The sequence below is a fragment of the Neopsephotus bourkii genome, unplaced genomic scaffold (assembly GCF_033783945.1).
Source record: "Neopsephotus bourkii isolate Nb327-2 ecotype Australia unplaced genomic scaffold, CSIRO-AGI_Nbou_v1 NB_891, whole genome shotgun sequence".
In the NCBI taxonomy this organism is placed as follows: Eukaryota; Metazoa; Chordata; class Aves; order Psittaciformes; family Psittacidae; genus Neopsephotus; species Neopsephotus bourkii.
This window is the reverse complement of record NW_026901385.1, coordinates 166,548-189,429: the sequence shown is the minus strand read 5'-3', so window position 1 is coordinate 189,429 and position 22,882 is coordinate 166,548. Positions and strand designations below refer to the sequence as shown.

Sequence of the window (22,882 nt, the reverse complement as noted above, 5' to 3'; positions counted from 1 at the left end):
GTGTAACCCAAGTAGAAAGTTACATTAAATCTAAATCACCTCAGCACATCAAGAGGTGTCAGAGCAAACCTGACACTGCTGGGTGAAGAAATGGTTCTCACCTTCATCTACCTCCAGAATCATACACCCAAGTCTCTACTTTTTGTTAACTTCAAACAACTCTTCTCACACACAGGCTGATGCAGAATTACTGCCCCACAACCGAGGAAACAGGAAGTTCATGTGTGCTTAGAGATCTCCGCAGCAATAGATAACAAGGAGTTCTTGGAAATCTGCTTGAGGGCAGATTGTCTTCCTCAGCTTTATTTGCTTTTCTCACCAGAGCACTCAGAACACAGTCATATGTTTAGCGCTCCTATGGCCTTCACCAAGGTGACCTGGTTGGTTGAGTCCGTGTCTCCCCTGCCACTAACTGGGCAGTTACTTTTGTTGCCCAAGACCTTTTGTCGGTGCCTCTCTTCCTGCCTCTTCTTCTTCTCCAGTCTCTGCTGCTCCTTCTTTTGTTTTTTAGATGCCTGAAAGGGAAGGGTGAAAGCACAAAGTTGAAAACACACAGTTTCTGTTCAGTGGGGGAAGGTAATACACTGGAAAGGAGATAAGCACACAGCAACAAAGCTGACAGGGAACGTTTATTCCAGACTACTTATCAGGACTTTATCTTGTGGCATTTTGGGGAAAGCAACACATGTCTATTAAATGTTTGGATCAGAGAAGTCTCAGCTGCAGCAGCAACAAAATCCAGTAAACAGAGGCTGGTTTTAATTCAAAGGGAAGACAGTTGCTGATTAAGTAACCCAAAGCATTCCCCTAATCGTTGAAGGGCATGCAAACCCCTGGCAAACCCCCTTCGCATACCTTTGGGTTTCTGCTAGCTCGGTTCTCTTTGTAGGATCTAGGCTGCCCCTTGTTGTTTTCTCTTTCACCTTGATGCAAGCTCTCATTTCCAAAGATTCTCGAACCAGTTCCATCTTCTTCCCCCAGAGTTCTGCTGTGCACTTCCTGAGCTGTGCTCTGGGGATCGTGCTGCTCCTCAGTACCTACCAACAACAGACACACTCTACTCAGAGCCTGCTTCCCTGTCAGCCAATTCCCTTCTCTGGGATTTCTGGAAGAGGGGGGGCTTTGGGAGCTGGACTGAACCTGCCCTCACTAACAACCTTCCTGAGCACTGGAAGGCTGAGGCAGCAGCACAGCCAAGAGCGAGCTTCAGCTGCTGCTGTCCCTGTTGAACTGCTGTTGACAGTGAACACTGACATCAGACAGTGCTCCTCTGAAGTACCAGGTGACAAACACCATGTACTTACTGATTCTCTTCACTTCGTTCATTTGAAGGATGGCAAAGATGGCAGATTCTACACTGTAGTCTTTGACTTCCAGAACCTGGCTTACTAGGTCAATGTCCTGTCCACAAGAGAAAGATCAAAGCTGAAGAGAGTTCAAATCACTGATCTACATTCATTTAACAACCATCTGCACCACTGAGAGGGCTGCTGTATTTTCTGGCCTTTCAACTAGCCTGGATTCCATTCCTGAAAGAGGTCGGGGGGAATATTAAAATCCTGAAGACATCAGTTTCAGTGTAACCGTTTCACTCTTGGCCTTGTCTGCTCTACGCGTTCACACAGTGCAAGCAGCAATGTGCAGGAACACAGGCCAAGATCCAAAGATCATCTAGTCATTGGGATGTTCAACTGCAGACATCCTCAGAGGATTTCATAGAATCATAGAAGAAGAGCTTCTGCCTTATCTCCAACCTGAACTTCCCTGTTTCAGTTTTAACCCATCACACTTTGTCCTGACAGGACAGTCCCTGATGGAGTCCCCCTCCAGCATCCCTGTAGCCCCCTTCAGACACTGGAAGACTACAAGGATTTCAAATCTTACAGAACTTGTTTCAAAGTGAGTTTTCTGGGTGACTGCAGACAAACCACCCAAAGTGATCGGCTATCCACACGGAGCACATATTTCATCTGCATTTAAGGGCTGAGTCCAGGATGAAATGCATCCTTATTTATGGCTGTGGTACTTAAACTGTCCAAAGAGGAGTACTTTGTAGCAGCTCATCAATAAGATTTGAACACTAAGCACAAAAAAGCTGTCACTACTTACTGAACATCCAGTCGCATTACACACTTCTTGTACAGCATCTTCCATCTCAACTTCAGTCTCATCTTCGGAGTCCTCCTTCTGTGGCTTCTCTTCCTTCTTTGTACCTGAGTCATTTTTGCAAAGCAACTGCAAGAAAAGCAAAACCAAGATCACACAAACATGTAGCAATTTCGTTATATGCAGTGAAATAAAACAGCTGACATCAGAAAAGTTTTAGTCATTATGGCACACTTTTCTCAGATAGATCCTGGGTCAAAGTATCTTGGAAACTGCGACTTAGAATCATAGAATAGTTAGAGTTGGAAAGGACCTTAAGATCATCAAGTTCCAACCCCCCTGCCATGGGCAGGGACACCTCACACTAAACCATGTCACTCTGCCCAACCTGGCCTTGAACACTGCCAGGGATGGAGCATTCACAACCTCCCTGGGCAACCCATTCCAGTGCCTCACCACCCTCACAGGAAAGAATTTCCTCCTTATATCCCATCCACTGTCACCGACACTGCTTCACACTGAGCAAGCTCTCAGGTACAACAGGATCATGGCTGCTACAAAACAATCACTGGCTCTTTAAATGACATATTATTACAATACCCCACAATAATGTGCAGAGAACATCTCAGCCTGGAGAAGAGAAGGCTCCTTTAGGGGAGACCTTAAAGCAGCTCCAGGGCCTAAAGAGACTACAGGAAAGCTGGAGAGGGGCTTGGGACAAGGGCCTGTAGGGACAGGGCAAGGGGAATGGCTTGAACCTGCCCGAGGGGAGACTGAGCTGAGCTCTTAGGCAGAAGCTCTTCCCTGTGAGGGTGCTGAGGCGCTGGCACAGGGTGCCCACAGAAGCTGTGGCTGCCCCATCCCTGGCAGTGCTCAAGGCCAGGTTGGACACAGGGGCCTGGAGCAAGCTGCTCCAATGGAAGGGGTCCCTGCCCATGGCAGGGGTTGGAGCTGGAGGAGCCTTAAGGTCCCTTCCAACTCAAACCATTCCACAGTTCTATGGATTCTATGATGTCCAGCCCCTTTCTTCCTTCCCTTTGTTTCTGCATTTGAGGTGCATGAGTGTGTAATCTAGGTGAAGTTGCTTCAAGAGACCTACAGCCACATCAGAGGACCAGATTTCCAGCCCAGTAACTGAAACACTTCACAGCCTGTCTCAGGAGAGCAGGCACCTCTTGTGACAACAGCCTGAGGGGCTTTTCTGTCTCCAGCTCAACACAGGGACCAAACTCATTTCACAGTCTCAATGCAAACAAGAAAGGAAATCAGCTGGAAACAGTTTTATTTATGACCCTCTGCTGACTTGGGTCATTCTGTCATAACCAACCTCCATCTGAAGAAACGCTGGAGCTTCAGAATCATCATTGATCCTCCTCACACTGTCGTAGTGCTCTCCGTCGCGATACGCAATGTGCAGTTCCCTTGCATTGCTTTTGTCTGTACCACGAATCTCAAGAAAGGAAAGCAATTGTAAATCAAATAGGGATTTGGGATCAACATGAGCATAGAATAGTATCACATGTGGCAAAGTATTCATTTTCTGAAGCAAAGGATAAACAGTGTGATGGCAGCAAAGAGAGCTACTGAAGCATCTGTAAACAGGAAGAGCTGGTCTAATAACCCAGATGTGCCTTCAGGATGATGTTTGAAGCCAGAAACACAACGTTGGGTCAGTTACATCATAACAAACCAAACATGGTGTGAGAATAGTTCAAGGGAAAGCTCAAAAGTAGTTTCCACACTTTCCACATGAGTCTTCTGGTCATGTTTCAGGGACAGCTCCCACTGAGTGTCCAGTGTCATTTCCCTCTTCATCAGCACCAAGTACAGCAGCTTCTGTAAAGAATTCCTGCTTTATCATCTGTACTGGTGCAAGAATAATTCCTACCCTGGTTATCACGTCTCAAACAGGCAGCTAAGAGCTACAGTGTTCCAACTGCTGCAAGGAACATGGAAAATTCCACTGGGTTTGCAATCTCCTCTGCTTTCCTGTCAGGAGTTCAAAGATCTGACAGCTCTCTGGAGAAGATGACAGCAAGCAAACAACAAGGCACACTTGCTTTAGGGCAATCAGCTCATCCCCCTTACAGAGCACACACCAAGTCACCTTTCAGCCTCTGTGCTGCGCTAACAACTTCAGACTGCACAACAGACACTCTCCATTCACCTGGTTTACACTTGCTCACCTTTAAGTTCCAACTCAAGACTTAAGACTTCCCTCCTGCCTTTTATCCTATGAAGTTATTCAACAGGTTGGAACTCAGTTAAGATTTATTCTCAACATCTCTCCTCTGCCAGAGCCTAAACAGGTATCTAAAACCATCGCAAAGCTCTTGCAAGATTATCCTGAACATCAGCTAATTTTGCTCTCAGCAGTGAAGCCTCTCCACAACACACTGAAACTGTAAGTAAAAGATAGCTGCAGATAAAGAAAGGAACAAGCACTGAAAGAAGGTAGAGAATTATCCCAAAAGACAATAAAATAACCTGTATGTCCGAGCTGACCTGAAGCTCTTCATTTACAGTCACTATCAGAAGATGTAAAGGGTGTTTAGCCCTAAGAAGTCCATGTGGAGACGCCACCTCCCATGAGCTTTCTGGTCAGGTCAAGGTTTGACAAACAGCTGGAAGCCCTGAATATTCCAGCTCTGCTGTGGTGGATACAACCAGTTCTCTTAAAATTAGAGGATAAGTCACCATCTGCTTTAGAGTTGGGACCAATGGATATATTCAGAGCATCTGCTTTAAGCATCTTCCTGAGCTGCCTGTCTGGAAATGCCCTCTCTGGAATCTCATCTTTCTAAAGCTTTACTGGGGCTCCACAGCAGAGAGAAAGGGGAGGAAATGTCAAAGTATAGAGAATGAAGAGAAAAGGGTGGCCTGGGTTAGTCAAGTCTAGTAACTTGCTAACACCATCACCACCTCGTGATGTCCTGATGTATACTCTGTGTAGGTAGAAGACTCTATGTTCCAGCTACTAACAGCTCTACCACCTACACCATTGTCAAGAGCCTAAGACAACCCTTCACTGCAAGACTACACTCAGGTAAAACAGAACCTCATCACAAACTCTGTATTTCAAACCCTGGAAAGGCCAATGAATGGGGAGGGGAAGAAAGGGTTTAAGTTATGCAAGAGGACATGGAAAACTGATGATAAGATTTAAGTACACTGAGGTGAGTGCCCAGTTCAGAGCAATAACAGAACACGAACTGCAGCCCCATGAACTCTCCTGCAGGGTCAAGACCTCCAAACACTCACAGGTCAAGCAGCTGAGTATTATTTATCTGTCTTACTGACCATGGCTGCCACAGAAATAAGAGTTTAAACTCATTTGGGCTCTGGAATTCACTTGATGCTCTTTCAGACGTATTTAAGACACCACTGAGAGCTTCCCTGTCGTCTTTTATCTTTATTGCTGTGTTTAACCTGTGTACTGCTTTGGTTCTGTCTGTAAACTGGGGCCAGACACAATCCTGACTTGCAAACAGGTTCTCTCTTGCTCAGGGAACAGGCAGAGAGTGCATGGACCCATTCCACAACACATAAAGCAACAAAAGGGGAATAGGAAGAACCTGGTGGATCACTTGTTCTAGTGCCTCTGTCAGAGGAAACCCCACTGCACAGTCCCTTCCAGAAGCTGATTAAACACTGCCTTTCCTCTTCTGCCCAGCCCAGAACCTCTCAGAAACCTCCTCATTCCAAACCCCATGCAGAACTGATGGACCCTGCAAGGACTGCTCTGCAATACCTCCACTTCCCTATTCCTGAGCCTTACTGTACAGAGGCTTCCTTAAGGCTGGCTCAAATTCCTGTCAGAAATGTCATGTTATACATAGTCTGATCTTAAGGAGGCAGAAATATACCACTGAAGCCAGTAGCTTAAAACCAAATTAAACACACTGCTCTGTCACCACATACTTGCCTTTCATGCATTCACTGTTGTATTTCATTCCCTCTGAGAACCTGGAGTGTTTTCCTGCCCCAGGACTGAAAACCAAGCTCAGCTCTACACCCTGCCCAGCTAAGCACAGCTACTGACTGCTCTCTTTTAATAAATTAAGAAGTTTTAACACTATTTAGTCATCAGCTAAAAATTAGGCCAAAATACAGAGGTTTGGTTTCTCACCTGCCAGAGTGGGGCATTGAGCTGGTGAATAACCACGTTCATTTGATTGTTCCTTGCAAAGGCCACAATAGCATCATTGCCAGCAAAGGTACCCGGCTTTGCCAGATTGGAAACTAGAGGAAAAAACATTCAGAAGAGTTGGAAACCTCTTTTCTGACACTTCCAAAAGCACTGGAGGGATAGTGAGGAATGAAATTTCAACACAAGCCCAGGAAATTCTGGAAAGGAAATCCCAGCTGGGAAGCACTGACTTCTGAGGCAAGAATTTGGCAGCAGCTGAAGCTAATGTGCCTTAACTGGACACAGAAAACTCCAAAACCCACAACCCTTAGATTATGCAAGGCCATCAGCTCTGTGGTGGTGCAGAGGGAAGACAGCCACATGCTAAGTAACCAAGTGCTTTCATGCATTACCTGCATGAGAATTGGCACATCCTCGAAGCTGTTAGAACAAAGGCTGAGTTTGTCTCTGCTTTGGAACTTCCCCTGGGATACCACTGTGAAATATCAATTGTCAAGGAGAAAAGGGAACCCACATAAATCAGCCACTCAACACCCACCAGTATTCAAGGAAAGACAGACCTTTCTTTCAAGTTCCTTGTGAAAACACCAGGTTTTTACTCCTTGGCTTTTTCTGCTTCTCTTTGTTTCACCAAGATTTTCCTAAATTTAAACAATTTCAAAGACTAATTTCATGGAATCAGACTGGTTTGGGTTGGAAGGGACTTTAAAGCTCATCCAGTTCCAGCCCCTGCCATGGGCATGAACCCCTTCCACCAGAGCAGCTTGCTCCAAGCCCCTGTGTCCAACCTGGCCTTGAGCACTGCCAGGGATGGGGCAGCCACAGCTTCTCTGGGCACCCTGTGCCAGCACCTCAGCACCCTCACAGGGAAGAGCTTCTGCCTAAGAGCTCAGCTCAGTCTCCCCTCGGGCAGGTTCAAGCCATTCCCCTTGGCCTGTCCCTACAGGCCCTTGTCCCAAGCCCCTCTCCAGCTTTCCTGCAGCCCCTTTAGGCACTGGAGCTGCTCTAAGGTCTCCCCTTCAGGAGCCTTCTCTTCTCCAGGCTGCCCCAGCCCAGCTCTCTCAGCCTGGCTCCAGAGCAGAGCTGCTCCAGCCCTCGCAGCATCTCCATGGCCTCCTCTGGCCTCGCTCCAGCAGCTCCAGGTCCCTCTTGTGCTGCTGGCCCAGAGCTGGAGCAGGGCTGCAGGGGGGGTCTCCCCAGAGCACAGCAGAGGGGCAGGATCCCCTCCCTGAGCTACTGCTCACGCTCTGGGGGTGCAGCCCAGCACATGGGGGGGTTCTGGGCTAAAGCACTCACTGAAGCCAGGTCATGGGGAGCTTCTCATTGACCAACACCCCAGTTAATGCACATTTAACAGCCCATCTTTCTACAGAAACATAACAGACCCAAAAGTAAACTCACTGATTCTAAACACTAATAAGGAGCCCTACCACAGGTCTGGGATGAGGACCTCTTTAGTAAGAGGTTACACCCATGAGATGTAACCATATTACACAGCCACCCCTTCCATCAGTGCCCTGTGCAGACCATACCGTGTCTCTCAAAGGGCACATCATCCTCCACAAAGGGCTCAAAGTCCTCCCGCTGCCGGATCATGTAATCCACTGTCTCCTGGCGGTGGCGGAGGTGGTTCCGTGAGTGCCCCTCGAGCTGGTCCCCCAGGGCCCGAAACAAACAGTTGCTACAAGAGAGAAAGCAGAGGTTGGTGTGTGCAACACACAGCTCGGAGCACACTGCTGAACAAAGGACTGATCCAGCAGCACAGAGTACGGTGTTCAAGGGCGAGAGCTGCTCTTTCTGCCTATGGATATAAATGTGAAGCAGCACCTATCACTTGTTCTTTTGTTGGCTGCTACTGGTGGAACTCCTCATAGGAACAGGTGTTGAATGAATGTCAGCTCCAACAGCAGAAGTCAAGGTCAGCAAGAGTCACAGAATGATTTGGGTTGAAGGGACCTTCAAAGCACACCCAGTCCAATCCCCTGCACTGAGCAGGGACACCTTCCTCTAGAGCAGGTTGCCCAGAACCACATCCAGCCTGGCCTGGAACATCTCCAGGGATGGGGCATCCAGCACCTCTCTGGGCAACCTGTGCCAGTGCTTCACCACCCTCACTGTAATGGGTTTCTTCCTCACATCCAGCCTGAATCTCCCTCTTTCAGTTTAAGCCCATTACCCCTCATCCTGTCACAACAGGCCCTGCTAAGAAGTCTCTCCCCATCTTTCTTATGGGTGCCCTTTACAGAACTGGAAGGCCACAGTAAGGTCTCCTGGAGTCTCTCCAGGCTGAACAACCCCGTATCTCAGCCTTTCCTCATAGCAGAGGTGCTCCATCTCTCGGATCATTTTTGTGTCCCTCCTCTGGACCCTCTCTCTTTGCTGTACTGATGAATAGCACTGGGCTCAGCTGCCTTTAACAGGCACTGAGCCGAAGAACACAACGCAGCCAAGGGCAGCCCCATGACCCACTCAGCCACCCCTCAGCAGACAAATCTGCCCCACACTTCTGCACGTCCCCCTGCACACTCGGCGTGCCAGCAGAGCCCCAGCCCCCGCGGCAAGGCCTGGGACCGGCAGCCCGAGGGGGCACATCCCCCCAGCAGAGCCCCCTGACCTGCGGGGTGCACCGGGGGAACCCTCACTCCTGTGCAGCCCCGGCCCCGCTCCACCGCGCGGGGACCGCTCTCAACGGCGGGGACACGGGCTGCCCCACCCGTAAACCGCCGGCCTGGGGTGCTCACCCATCGCCCGGCACCTCCCGCAACTTGAGGCCGAGGGCACAGAGCTGCCGTGCGAGGCCGCCTCCCCCCGGTGCGGGGCTGGGGCCGGGGCCCGGCCTGGCTGGGCTCTGGCGGGGCCTGCGGGCCCGCCCGGCTGCGGCAGCGGCACCGTGCCGGGCCTTGGCCGCCGGCTTACGGGACATCGCACTGCGCCTGCGCCAAGCACCCCTCACGTGACCGCAGCACTACTGAGAGCTGCAGCGAGCGGCCAGAGCGCCGCCCTCCGCGCTGCTGCCCCCTGGTGGATCCCTCCAGCAGGAGCTGGATTAGGCTCTGGAGGGAAACTGAGGCAGAGGAAGCAGAGGGCTTCCCTTGGGATCACAGCCACAGCCCCCCCAGCGTCTTCCTGCTGCCCCAGAGCGCCTCCATCCCCCCGCAGCATCCACCCATGTGTGGGGACCGTCACTGTCTTCTCCATCCTGAGCAGGAGGTCTCTGCAGGCTGTGCCCACCCAACCAAACACACTGACAAGAACTGGAAAAGGAGATGAAGGATGAGGGCACAGTTGCCGACCCACGAGGTGGCACCACGGGAACATGGCTGGTGGGCCAGGACAGCTGGAACAACTCAGTGTAACACACATCTCATGTGGAGCTCTCGTGTCCCAGATCCCCTGGTTCCAAGAGGAACCTGCCAGGGTGGAGAAGGGGCACAGCACAAAGATGGGGCTCGACCAGAGCGCAGCACCTGGGGAAGATTCCCTGCATCCTCATCCTCCACCACAGTGGGCAGCTGGAGAATCCACCCTCCACCATGAGCATACTGGAATTACATGTTATTCCTGACTCACTCTGCTGGGAAGAGCCTGTTGTCACAACAGTCTGAGCACAGAAGGCAGCTCACGGGACTTTCACCGGTATCTACATGGAGGCTGTGTGTATTATTGCGCCCAAGCCGTATGGCAAGCGAGCATTTTACTCTGGAATGACACAACTGCTCCCTTCTATCCATTTCCTGTCAAACAAATCCGTAAGGCATTCCTTAGAAACATTTTCTTAGGCAAACATACTGAGAGCAGGAAAGCATGAGGAGTGCTCACACTGACTGCAAATGAGTAATGACACATTTTGAATGAACAGGCTGCAGGCAGTGCAGTTGAGTGCAACCTGCACCATGCCAGGACCACCAAGCACAAAACTGAGTCAAAATTAGGGCAGAGCCTTTGACACTTGGGTGGAGCATGGGACAACACTGAGCAGGCATCTTTAATCCAATGTGAACAACTGAAACCAGGGCAGAGGGACCACAGTGTTGGAACAGTGGTGCCGCAACCACAGCCCGAGTGCACAGCTGTGGCTTCCTGAGCCCCCAGCAAGATCACACTTTCACCCCTGGGGTCCCCAAAAAGCTTGAGGACTCACCAAACCACAACATGCTTCCCATTCCCTCCAGTGAGCCATCCTCACGGAGGTCTGTAGCAAAATAACCACATGTCTCCAGCAGCTCCAAGTTCCCAGAACAGGATTCATCCCACCTGGTTTCAAACTCCTCCAATCACGAGTGCAGTTGCCCCCTCCTGGTGTTTGTTCCATCTTCCCAACATCTGTGAGATGGTTTCATGCTGTTCTAATAATTAAGAATCAGTAAATTTTAAGACATTTACATTGTAGAACTGACAAGACTGCATTTGAAGCTTCTAAAGCACTGTAGAAGTGGCAGGTCTGGCTGCTGTGTTCCCAGATCTTTTAACAGTTTTAATTTACTAATAAAGAGGGATGTGAAATCCAACAGAAAATTCTCCGGGTTTTAAACATAAATGAGTCTTGCAGCTCACCAGCCGGCTTCCAGCCATTCCTGCACTGCAAGTGAGTCTAACTTCTGCAAGTGAAAGACCTTGGACCTGCTCAAGCAAGTCCAGAGGAGGCCACAGAGATGCTGCAAGGGCTGGAGCAGCTCTGCTCTGGAGCCAGGCTGAGGGAGCTGGGCTGGGGCAGCCTGGAGAAGAGAAGGCTCCTGAAGGGGAGACCTTAGAGCAGCTCCAGTGCCTAAAGGGGCTGCAGGAAACCTGGAGAGGGGCTTGGGACAAGGGACTGTAGGGACAGGCCAAGGGGAATGGCTTGAACCTGCCCGAGGGGAGACTGAGCTGAGCTCTTAGGCAGAAGCTCTTCCCTGTGAGGGTGCTGAAGCACTGGCACAGGGTGCCCAGAGAAGCTGTGGCTGCCCCATCCCTGGCAGTGCTCAAGGCCAGGTTGGACACAGGGGCTTGGAGCAAGCTGATCTGGTGGAAGGGGTTCGTGCCCGTGGCAGGGGTCTGGACTGGAAGAGCTTTAAGGTCCCTTCCAACACAAACCACTCTGGGATTCTATGATCTTCAGGCTCCTAATAATTTGGAGTCACCCACAAGTCCATCAAACACATCAGCAGAAATACAGCAGGAACGCCCAAGCACTTTTATGAAGCTTGCTTACGACAAAGCTCCTACTATTTCTCAGCAGAGAACAAGCTCTTCTCACCTCATCCCCTAATCTAATCTCTGGTTCAGGAGAATAGTCTCTTCCTGAAGGCCTTGCCCTCCTAAATTGCAGTTGTTCCATTTCTTTCTGCTGCTCCGCTCCTGGGGGGAGTGGCTGGTACGTGGAGGCAGTGTTAGCCTGAGTGCTTGGGTGCATCTGAGGATACAGACACAGTATGGGGTATCTCCCCGGGAATGATGACCTCATCCAGCTTTTCAGTACTGGTGACCCTTCCTTTTCTACCTTCTTTCCTTCCTTAGGATTCTTACTGAGAACCCAGATGCATTTTACCCCTCAAAATGAAAAGGTAGAAAGAAATCAGAGACTGAGGCATTGTGATCCAGTGTTATTAGTTTCAGATGAGATGAATATTCACAAACCCACTTATCAACAGGGCATTCCTGAGCACATCAGGTCCTGTGAATGCCAGTAAAGATGGTCTTACCAGGACATGAACCTTACTTCTAATTTCCAGCTCTCTCATGGAACCTGTGCGACCCTACATGAGCCTACATCATGCTTTGGTTTGCACCTGCAGCCCTCTGGTGATGCTCCATCATGGATGCTCCTCAGATAAAAGAGTTAGTAATAATCAGACATTCAACATTGATAATCTCAATCTTTCTGTTGTGCTGCAAAGCAACAGCTCGAGGGTAGTGGGTGTTGCTAAAGCAAAAGCAGATTTCCTACCCAGAGAGCTCAGAATTGGTCATCCTTCTGCTCCCTCTAATCAAAGCCCTCCAACCAGTGTTAACAGCAAATCCTTCTGAGCCCCCTACTGGCAAGCAAAGCAGTGCGTAAAGACCAGTTAAACTGCGTTCAACATAAAATACTCATTTAGTAATAATGATAGAGTCTGACTATCACAGTGAGCAAAGCTGCAGCCTGGTAATGCCATGGGGTTTGTTTCCGGACAGGAATTGCTCAGCAAGATTACCAGCCATTGTAAAATGTCTTGGCCACGAAGTTAGTGATTAACTCTGGTCCCCATCTCATAAAAACATCATATTGGAGGAGCGCAACATGCTGAAAGCTGTCACTAACCAATCATGCCTACAACAGGGATAAAGCAACACATAAAAGGAGCCAGAAACTCAGCAGAACCTTCAGCTAAGTGGAGAAAAACTGCACCAAGGTGTATCTCCATGGAGAAATTCACTGACAAGCTGAACAAGGACCTTGGATCCACAGCTCCTGGAGCACCACAGGCTGAAAAACAGAGTCTTGCACTTGCTGTGGAATGTGCTGCAGGAATGAGCAGAGTAGGACTCCAAACAGAGGATGTGAAGAGCCTGGGATTCACTGAAGAATGTGTTAAAGAACCGGAGAGACCTTCAGGCATGGAGCAAGCCAGTCCTGATGCCTCTGAACCAGCAGTTTTGGAAGGAGACTGTCCTAGCTCAGTATCTCTTGTGCTAACAAACAGGAACTGTCCTGAAGAAGACAGTTTGAACCACCAGTGTTCAACCACATCTATTGACCTGGACTGCCTGGTTTGCTTCAACAAGTACAACATGTACAGAGTGCCCAAGCTCCTGGACTGCCAGCATGCCTTCTGTGCAGTGTGCCTCAAGCTCATCCTCAGAAAAGATGGGAATGCCTGGATGATCACCTGCCCCCTTTGCCGAAAAGCCACTTGTGTGTCAGGAGGACTCATCCGCACCCTTCAGAACAAAGAAGACATCATGGAGCACTTGGAAACCCCCAGTTCACACCCTGAGGTCCATGTCTCTGCCATAGGGCTAGCCAGCAATAGCTGGACTCGGACCAGCCAAGACTTGCTCTACAGAGATGAAAGCGTTCCACCAGACAACAGGTTGGCTCTTCAGAGACTTGTGCTGCTCCTGCTGCTGGGGGTGATCCTCACCATCCTCATCCTCCCCTTTATATACTCTGGGCTGATAAAATGGGTGGTTTGTCTCATGCTTGCCTTGGGGGTGGTCATCTCTGTGGTGCTTTGCTGCACTCCTAAATTCTACTGGAGGTCTAACAGGGACTTGCTCACCTCCCGCCACAAAGAGACCTACATTACTGCTATAGCCTGAACCAACAATGGACTGGTCCTGCCTGCAAAGCTGTCTCATCAGTTTGCTTTTGTCACTTTGTTCTTGTGTCATCTCCTGATTAGCACTGCAGAACATTATCTGAATCTGAGAGATTATGTCCTGTGAAAACCCCATGGCTGTGTTTTTCCCACTCTTAACATATGTACACCTTTTCTTGGGAGAGTGTGGGGAAGAAAGAATGCTCAGGGACCCTCAGGGAGTGGGTGCCCAGCCTCAGGGGATGAGAGAGGCTTTAACACACATTATCACTTGAACCCCCATCACTGCCCAAGTGCTTGTGGCACAGGGACTGGGAAAAGGGGATGTCAGTTGATACCATTTTAAGTTGCACACTGCATTGGAGAGGAAGAGACACAACCAACACTCCTAGTTGTGAGTCTGCAGCTTGCCAAGGCCAAGGCTCTCAAAGCTCAGGACCATCTAAATTCCCCATTTATTCAGCACAGAAACAGTTCACTCAACTGAACTCCTTCATCTGGCTACCTGCATCACCTCTCTTCTTTACACCAAGTAGGACACTGCCCCTGGAGAGGCTCCCCCAGATCAACTGCTATGAGATACTACACACAATATTTTTATATGGAATATCTCCATTAAAAGTTTAAAAGTACTCATTAACTGCACATTGACTTCTGTGTTTTGATTCCTCACCTGAATTAATGCCAAAACATTTCAGCTTTCTCATTGACAGGAACTACAGCTGAGAAGCTTATTAAGGAGTCAGCACACCTGAGTTGGGGAGTAAAGCAAAGCAGTAATGTGTTGGTGTTTTCCTTTATTTAAAAGAAACACTTAGTTGTGAAGAAAATACAAAACTTAGGAGACTGCCCCAGTTCTGTCACACTTTAAAGAGTACCACAGATCTCAGCAGACCTTGGATCCAGCCTATGGTAAATGTTTGTGTTTGATAAGAATGGAAACTGATGTTCTGCAGTTACTCAGTATACAAATATACTCAGTGTCTCACCTGTAGATAAACCAGTTTAGACTGAGAGGGTAAGGAGCTGCTGTCCTCCTGAAGCCTTGGGAAAACCAGGTCTGTTTTCTGCCTAACAACACAAACCTTAAGGGAAAGAAATGCCTTTCCCCCCCCCCATCTATTTGGACAGCCACTGCCTCATTGCAGAGTACATATGTGGTAACATTTCCTAATGACCAACTAGAAAAAGGAGGTTTCAGTTGCTAAAAAGCAGGTAGTTTGAAATCCAAATACTGTATTATTCCAAACACAGACTCAGCTGTACTGAAAATCAGTTCAGGAACTCTTGGCAAGTGTCTCAGCTCACAGAAAAGTTTCTTGTTGAGTTTCCTTCACCAACACTAGTGAGTGACTGGTACTCTGAAAGTTTGTAACAAATGTGTCAATATTGGCCTAGATGTAGCATGCATGAACCCATCAAAGGAGTAAAGGAAAACTGCGTGCTAATTGCTACAGAACACTGATCTCATAGATAGCAAGAAACAGATTGTCCTAAAGATAAGATGACAAAGATGATCTGGACTAGAGCCATAAAGTGATCCAAATAAAAAAGAAATAAGACAAAACTTGGGTAACTTTCCTTAAGATACCAAGCAAGACACCAACCATCACTGACTCCAGAAGGATGTGTGTGTTGCACCCAGGATCAGTTTGCCATCATCAGTCAAGAAACAGAATGAAGATTTGAGAGGCAATGTCCCTGGTCTTCTGCATCACTACAATTCAATTTGATTACGCTAGTTTCTACAGTGCCAAAATAAAAGGCCAAAAAAAAAAGGGCTCCCCTCAAGGCAGCATACACCAGTGGGAAGGAATAGACTGGCCCTCTGAAAGAACCCCTGCAGATCCACACAGGAAGCCATGGAAAGGCTTGCACGCAGCAGTCCAACCAGAATGTTTCTTCAGCCTTGAGAGCCACTAACAACAAGTGGTTCAGAGTTCAGGGATGTTGGTGGGAGTCATCAAGCTCCATGACAATGCAAATCTTCAAAGCAGCAACTAAGTTTGTTTTGCCAGCCCAAAACATAAAGTATCTGTTGGTTCTTATCTGACAAGATAAGGCTCGATGACAATGCAAATCTTCAAAGCAGCAACCAAGTTTCTGGAGAAAAGGCCAACAGAATTGTATTGCTAGACCAAAACGTAAAGGATTTGCTTGATTTGTTTCATTCATGCCAGTCTTTTTGGCAAGATTTCAGCTCTGAATTACTTTGCCCTGCTTGTCTTACCTAGCTGGCTCCCGGTTTTGGAGAGTGATTAGTAACAGGCTGTAGCTTAACAGAGAGAGCTTCATAATAAGAAATGGACCCAGGCAGCAACATTCAGCTGTAGCTGACAAACTGCATAACTATTCTTGGGTTAATGGCTGGACATGATGACCTTAAAGGTCTTTTCCAACCTGGTTGATTCTGTGATTCTATCTGAGAACTGGGATTTACAAAGACAGAATCCCAGGGAGACATGAAGCACATGATAAGACCCAACAGCAGTATTTAAGGTTTATAGTTGTATAGACAAAATCCTTCAAAGGTGCTCTGTTTAACAATGCACAGTCACAAATGAGTGTTAAAATACGCCTCTCCTCTTGTCATGCTCTGCTCCCACTCTGCCTCTACCCACAGCACCCTTCCCAAAGCCACTTCTCCCACCCCAATCCCTCATCAGGCTTCTCAAGAACCAGCACCACCATCACCCACCAGAGTCACTAGTTCCTTATGTAAGGAGTAAGACAGGTGCCTGAAAGATTCCGAGTGTAGGTGTTCTCAATTACTGTTAAATGTAGAAGTCTCACTTTATCTACAGAACTTTAAATTATCCATAATTGTGCGGGCTTTGACTCCTATTAAACTCTATAATGAAATCCCGAGTTAACAACATCTGGTAAAACTCACTTCTAATTGTTATTCCACTCAGCTCATGTTTTGGTCCACTTTTAACAGCTCTCCTGTGTTATCACGCAGCTAGAGGCAGTCGAAAATAACACATTTCACACTTCCATATCGCTCTCATTCTGTACACAGAGAACTTTTAGATCTTCAAACACGGAACTGTCAAATCTACAAGAAACTAATTAGCAGATCTTGGTCTGAGAACAGGGATTTGTGTCCAGGCAATTCTTTGCTTGTTGGGAACCATTTGCAACTTGTCCACCGCATTCTGCAGTTACCAAAGTCACAGGTAAAGTAGATCCCTTCTGCACCATAACTGGGATCAACAGAACTCACCTTCTGAGCTTCAGTGTCACCTTTAACAACTCCATGACAATGCTGCAAATGCCTGTATGGAATATAAGTAGCTGTGTGAGTAAACCTGAGGGGGCCTAATGTCAGTAGCAAGCAACCAGCACAAGATATTTGGCCAAACTGAAATCATCTTATAACTAGAATCCAGACTATTTTCAACATTTATTTATAGGTAAGTCCCACATAACACATTTTCAAGTATCCATCAGTTACCCAGCTACCAAGCAACCCAAGTAGTGTTGCTTCTCACACAGAAAAACTTCTCTCCTTCCCTTGAAAAAACACTGATTTCTCCAAAATTGACTGCACATGAACTTGGGGTTAGAGCTGAGACTTCTCTTTAGTAAATTTACTTCTTAAAAGCCTCAAAATCCTTGTGCTTGAGTACCTGAACTAACTACACAGTGTAAGGATTTCTGCAAGGCTAATTCACCACACTGAGCAAAGCCTAGGCCAGTAACCCTGCTGCTACCAGAAACAACCTATTTTAAACACATCATATTTCAAACTGAAACAGGAGAAGTTCAGGTTGGAGATAAGGCAGAAGCTCTTCCCTGTGAGGGTGCTGAGGCGCTGGCACAGGGTGCCCAGAGAAGCTGTGGCTGCCCCATCCCTGGCAGTGCTCAAGGCCAGGTTGGACACAGGGGCTTGGAGCAAGCTGCTCCAGTGGAAGGGGTCCCTGCCCGTGGCAGGGGTCAGGACTAGAAGAGCTTTAAGATCCTTTCCAACACAAACCATGACTTTATATGCATTGCTCAATGAGTGCATGTATGAACACATACACATACTTCAGCTTCTGATCACATCTTTGGGATCCCACCCAGTAACACAGCACAACACCAAATCTTTCACTCTCCTCAAGGAAACCCTCAGAGACCCCAATCTATTCTTCACGGAGGTGGCAAATAAACCTCAGGTGCGGCCTGCCAACACCTCCACCAAACGCACGTCCCTGCCTCTCTCTGCTGCCCCCCCTCAGCGAGGAAGGCTTTAAAGGGAACAAAAGGGCTGGTACCTGGATGGGCCACATGAGATTGTGGACAAGGCCCAAGAGTGCAGGTAAAGGTGAGCTGTGAAGGATGAGCAGAGCTCCCCCATCCCATGATGGGCATGGAGCCACCACCCGCCCCATGCAGGAGCCGGGTACGGGACCCGCCGCCGCCGCCGCCGCCACCATCACCTCACCCCTGCGCGGCTCCGCAAGCGACGCACCTCGCTACGCAGATTGCGTAAGCGGCTCCGGGCCTGCCCAGCGCAGCCCCTACGCAGACTGCGTAGCGGGTAAGGCAGGAAGGGGCGGGCGGAGGCGGCGGAAGCCCCACGGCGGTTCCCGACTGGGACGGGTCCCGGAGAAGGTCGGGTCCGGGCCGGGAGAGGGGGGGCGAGGGGCTGGGAGCAGCTCCCGGGCTGAGGGGCGAGCGGGCGGGACCCTAACCTCCCCTTCGAGCGCTCTGTGCTCCCTGCTGCCGGGGCTGTTCCTCTCCTCCGTGCTTGTCAGAGGCGCGGCTTGCTGCCAAAAGCAGCCAGTACGTTAGCAGCAGGAGTTACAGACACAAAAGACTCGAGGTAAAAGTGAACATCGGGAGCTGTGGCGGTGGTGTTCCTCACAGCTGAAGGGTTTCCTTCGTGTTTTAGTGATTCCTCGAGGCTGGGCACCTCGCTCTCCGCAGCTTTGTACTGATCATGGCTCCTCAGGCACTGCTGCTTTAAGCGTCCGGATTAACCGCATCAGACGCACTCGGTTTTGTGACAGCCAAAGCCTTAGCTTCTCCGTGTCCTATCTGATCTGTGTTTTACATTTGCATCTCTGCAGCGCTGTCTTAACCCCAGCCTGGTTTGTGTTGGAAGGGACCTTAAAGCTCCTCCAACCCCAGCCCCTGCCACGGGCAGAGACCCCTTCCACTGGAGCAGCTTGCTCCAAGCCCCTGTGTCCAACCTGGCCTTGAGCACTGCCAGGGATGGGGCAGCCACAGCTTCTCTGGGCACCCTGTGCCAGCGCCTCAGCACCCTCACAGGGAAGAGCTTCTGCCTAAGAGCTCAGCTCAGTCTCCCCTCGGGCAGGTTCAAGCCATTCCCCTTGGCCTGTCCCTACAGGCCCTTGTCCCAAGCCCCTCTCCAGCTTTCCTGCAGCCCCTTTAGGCACTGGAGCTGCTCTAAGGTCTCCCCTTCAGGAGCCTTCTCTTCTCCAGGCTGCCCCAGCCCAGCTGTCTCAGCTTGGCTCCAGAGCAGAGCTGCTCCAGCCCTTCTAAAGTTCAACATGTCAGCAGCTCGGTTGCTTTTGCTGTAATTCAGGACAGAGACGCCAACATCTCTGCATTCCTTCTCCCAGCAGTAGGGAACGTGTGTATTGTACAGCTTCAGATCCACAAAAGGATTATTTTCCTGCTGCTCAAACAGGACTGTGGCAGCCGCTGTGTAAAACAGCACCTCTCAAGAAAAGGTGCTGTGAAAAGTCAGCGCTGGAAGTGATAACAAATTTCAAGTGATGGTTCAGACTATGGTGATGCTGTTGGCTGCTGAACCACCCTGCTGGAGCCAGGGATGTTAATTCCAGTGCCACAAGCTGTAAATAACTTCTGGGCTATATTTCTAGCTCTCCATTCCCTCATCTTGAATTAGCAGCACAATTTATGGCTCAAGTTTTCTTTACTAAATCACTTTTTCCCCTTTTATGCTTTTATGCTTACTTCAAGCCCTTTTCTTTCCTAGGTATCTATGAAGAAAGATGCCTCTTTTGAGAGACACCCATCAAGCTTGCCCGTCAGAGCATCTTCAGAGTAAAGTCTTTCAGCCAAATGCTCAGCATCATTAATTACTTGTTGCATAACAGCAATAAAGTTGCATGCAGGAAGCTGCTCTGATGCCACTGCATAGCTGTTCATATCCTTTATGTTACTAGGAAACAAGGTTGAACACTTGTACTCTTTCTGGATCATCCTTTTTAGTTGCTTCACTTTTCATATGAGCCTGTGTTAACAGATCAATAAATCTGTCACAGCAGGGAAAAGGGGTTTTGTGTCCCATACTAAGCTAATAAATCTGTGTCCAGAGGTGAGTAGACATGCCAAGTAATTGTAAAGTTCTTGAAACTTTCATGTTGGATCATTTCTGGGCAAATTGCCCTGTAAGTCTGGATGGTTTAGGAAGATCAGAGCCTAGCAAGTGATGTGAAATGGATTTGGGAGTCCAAATGCAGGCTTTGGAGCTCCTGAGGTAGTAAATCAACACTGGGATTTTGTAGGAAGAGTCTAGAAGGCACAGAGGAAGGGCTTACACCACCTCTGCAGCTCCTGGGTGTGGAGGTTGGCACTCAGGTGGATTGAGGAGCCTAATCTGGCCCTTCCCTCCTCTGGTCGGAAGGAACAGTTAGTTCACTCCTGTGGACTTTGTGCTGCCATGTTGCTGGAATGTGATGTTTCCATGGAAATGCACTGTGATGCCTTAGCCTTGAGGCATGGATGGCACCAGGAGGTCTGTGTTGCATTGGGGCTGAGCTCTCCTGCAGATAGGGCATGAGTTATGATAACCATTGGCCCTGGAGTGCTGAATTTGCTTTGTGTGTGTACCTCAGTTACAGTTAAATACTGGGAGCCTTGAGAAACACAAATTGCCTCCAATTCATATTTGAGTGGGAAGGCAGACAGACACCTTTCCTGGTGACAGACAGCACGCACATAATCAAATCTGCATGTTTAAAAAGAGCCGCTCCTGTGCTGCGTGTCTTTCTTCTAGAACTCTAAAACTATCCCGTAAATGGTGTCTGCATCCTCTGAGATGCATTGTCATGTCACAGGCTCCTAATTCCTATTTAGCCACTTTCTACATGGCTTAGAAGGAAGGAAACATTTAAGTAGGAAGTATATAATGAAATATCCTTAGAAACCAATTGAATCTTGATGAAGTCAGTAGACATTTCAGGTGATGTGAGCAAAGCTTTGGAGCAGGTTGTTACATTGAATTGTGAAACGAGCTGTTGTCACATCTCCTGATTTCAGTCAGCTTGATTAGCCTCTTGTATAACCAGGGGAGCTTCTGGGTAGCAGTTACAGGCTGTTTGGTTGGAAGTGTGAATGTCTGTGTTCTAAAAACCAGGATTTTGGCTCAGCTCAAGGTCTGTGTGGTGCAGGGGTGTTATGTTTAGGGACAAAACAGTGGCAGGTTGTATAGAGGAGAGAATGGCACAAGCAAAACATGGCAATGTCCATAGGGCACATTAAATGTCCTTCCTGTCAGAGGCTGTAGCTGGACTCCACTTTCTTAATGCTGTCAGCAAATAACCAGGAGCAATTTTGATTGAGGATGAAGAAGGCAAATTATTTCCCAGGCAGCCCCTGCAGAGCTTTTATTTTACATGTGATTTCGTGATGAACACATGAAGGATATGCCTGAATGGAGCTCTGAGTTTTCCTTTTGCTGCATGAAGTATTGTCAGCTCATTTTGTGCTGAACATTGGGAACTGGTAAACTGAAAGGGTCCCTGAAGAAAGTTGTCTTCTTTGGTCACAGTGCCATGTGGTGGGGGTACACAAACAGGCCCTTGACTTAATACTGACAAATGTGACAGTAAAAAACCACTGGCTCTTTGTGTCTTTGCTTCCTGGTTTCCAACTGTTTGTTGTTTGCTTTTGATTTATTTTTTTTTCCTTCTACTTTTCTCTTTGTTCTTGCAGGTAAAAATGGCTGCAGAAGAGAAGTGGAAAGGTTTGTCTTCAAAGCAGCACAGTGTGACTGGAGAGGCAGGTGGAAAGGAACCGGGTGTGCTTCTGAGCCAGCAGCTGGCTGAGCCGGGAAGATTTGCTTACGCAGCGCTTTGTGGGATATCCCTTGCATGGCTCTTCCCTGAAGAAGAGCAAAGGTATTTCAAGGGATAGCAAGGGGTGAGGAAAGGAGATGTAGCAGCTCAGATGGAGCTGGTATCAGACTCTGTGTGGGGTCTTCTGAAGTTAGGGGAGTGGAAGATCCTCTTGACATTAGGTGTCAATAGCACTGACTTTCTCTCTTACACCTTTAAGCCTTTCATACTTCAGCACAATTCTACAGACTTCAAAGCACGTCTTGAAGCAAGTTCTGGCTCCGTTCAGGTTGTTCGTTTGTTTGTTTGACCAGCTAGTGTAGCAATTTGCCTTCTGCTGACTTCTCACAGTGCTTTGATTTTTGTGTGAACAGATCAATGTTTGAAACCAGGGACCTGCCAAAATACACAGTTATGGAGATTAACTGCAGTTCTTGCCTTACAGCTCCTTCCGGATGGGATTCATTGAGGGCTTTGTGAAGTGGCTGGACCTGCCCGATGCTGTCTTACCTGCCATGACAGCGTTTGCTAATGGCCTAGGAGGTGAAGGCACAGAAACTTTTGCCCAGCTTTTGCTGCAGGATGCCGTCCTGAAAGAAAATCCTGTTGTCATCACCCAAGTAAGTTCATGAGCTCCCCTCACTCTTGTTTGCTTTTGCAGAAGAGCTTTGTCATACGTGTCTGTCTGACACTGAGGTTCTGTTTGCACAGTATTTCTGGTATGCATACATTTCTGAGGAGCTGTGTGGGTGACTGGCATTCTCTCTATCCATAAAGAGCTCACAAAAGTGATGAACACAAGGCACAGTTACTGTCTGTTGAATTAATGTTTTGTGCCTTTGATGCTCTTGCTCTAAGGAATAGAAAACTGTCAGACTTTTTCCTTTGACTGTATTATTGCAATGGTTCTGATTCCTGTGAGGCTTCTACAGATCTTGGTGAAACACTGAACATGATAGACCTGATTTTCACTTGTTTAAAAACCCTTTCACCAATCTGTAAGCTAAAACACCTCTACATACATTCTCCAAACAGCACAATTTCATTCTAAGAATATCCAGTCTTTTTTCCAGAGTCAGCTTTGGCCAGAAGGAATTAAGTTATTTTTGACTTTATTTTCTTCCACTGAGAAAGTTTTAGTGAGACTGGGACTGCTCCATAAATGTTCTAATGTAAAAGCTGACACAAAGATTAAAGAGGTGAAGCATTTCAGTGGCAATTCACCTTCAGTGGCTGCAGAGTCTCATCTGGGGAAGATATCTCCTCATCCAGCCTCATCTTATGCCACATGGGGAGAAGAGCACAGTAGGCTG

At 48.3% G+C, this 22,882-nt stretch overlaps 3 protein-coding genes across 4 annotated transcripts in view; 2 read left to right on the top strand and 1 right to left on the bottom strand.

The window, feature by feature from the left end:
- Nucleotides 1-271: 271 nt before the first annotated feature.
- OTUD3 (OTU deubiquitinase 3) lies at nucleotides 272-9,194 on the bottom strand. Its single transcript, XM_061357358.1, has 8 exons — nucleotides 8,998-9,194; nucleotides 7,789-7,937; nucleotides 6,236-6,348; nucleotides 3,434-3,556; nucleotides 2,110-2,235; nucleotides 1,305-1,401; nucleotides 856-1,037; nucleotides 272-515 (listed from the first exon to the last, which is right to left on the bottom strand). The coding sequence occupies exons 1-8, from the start codon at nucleotides 9,177-9,179 to the stop codon at nucleotides 339-341; spliced, it is 1,149 nt and encodes a 382-aa protein (XP_061213342.1). The 5' UTR covers nucleotides 9,180-9,194; the 3' UTR covers nucleotides 272-338.
- A 2,562-nt stretch (nucleotides 9,195-11,756) lies between these two features.
- Nucleotides 11,757-15,230, top strand: RNF186 (ring finger protein 186). Its single transcript, XM_061357383.1, has one exon. The coding sequence runs from the start codon at nucleotides 12,539-12,541 to the stop codon at nucleotides 13,532-13,534; it is 996 nt and encodes a 331-aa protein (XP_061213367.1). The 5' UTR covers nucleotides 11,757-12,538; the 3' UTR covers nucleotides 13,535-15,230.
- Nucleotides 15,231-19,506: 4,276 nt separating this feature from the next.
- TMCO4 (transmembrane and coiled-coil domains 4) overlaps nucleotides 19,507-22,882 on the top strand; it is a 31,408-nt gene continuing 28,032 nt past the window's right edge. Inside the window, exons 1-3 of one of the 2 annotated variants that reach the window (XM_061357356.1) lie at nucleotides 19,507-19,537; nucleotides 21,448-21,632; nucleotides 22,015-22,189. In XM_061357356.1, the coding sequence (XP_061213340.1) occupies nucleotides 21,454-21,632; nucleotides 22,015-22,189 (354 nt within the window). In that variant the 5' untranslated portion in view covers nucleotides 19,507-19,537; nucleotides 21,448-21,453. Of the gene's footprint in view, nucleotides 19,538-20,340; nucleotides 20,889-21,447; nucleotides 21,633-22,014; nucleotides 22,190-22,882 lie in introns of those variants that run through there. The other variant, XM_061357355.1, reaches the window with a different exon arrangement.

Coding starts and splice junctions, on each gene's coding strand:
- RNF186 (XM_061357383.1), top strand. CDS start 12,539: ATGCCTACAACAGGGATAAAGCAACACATAAAAGGAGCCAGAAACTCA.
- OTUD3 (XM_061357358.1), bottom strand. CDS start 9,179: ATGTCCCGTAAGCCGGCGGCCAAGGCCCGGCACGGTGCCGCTGCCGCA. Junction 1,402..2,109: donor GTAATGCGACTGGATGTTCA/GTAAGTAGTGAC, acceptor TCTTGTGGACAG/GACATTGACCTAGTAAGCCA. Junction 516..855: donor GAGCTAGCAGAAACCCAAAG/GTATGCGAAGGG, acceptor CTTCCCTTTCAG/GCATCTAAAAAACAAAAGAA.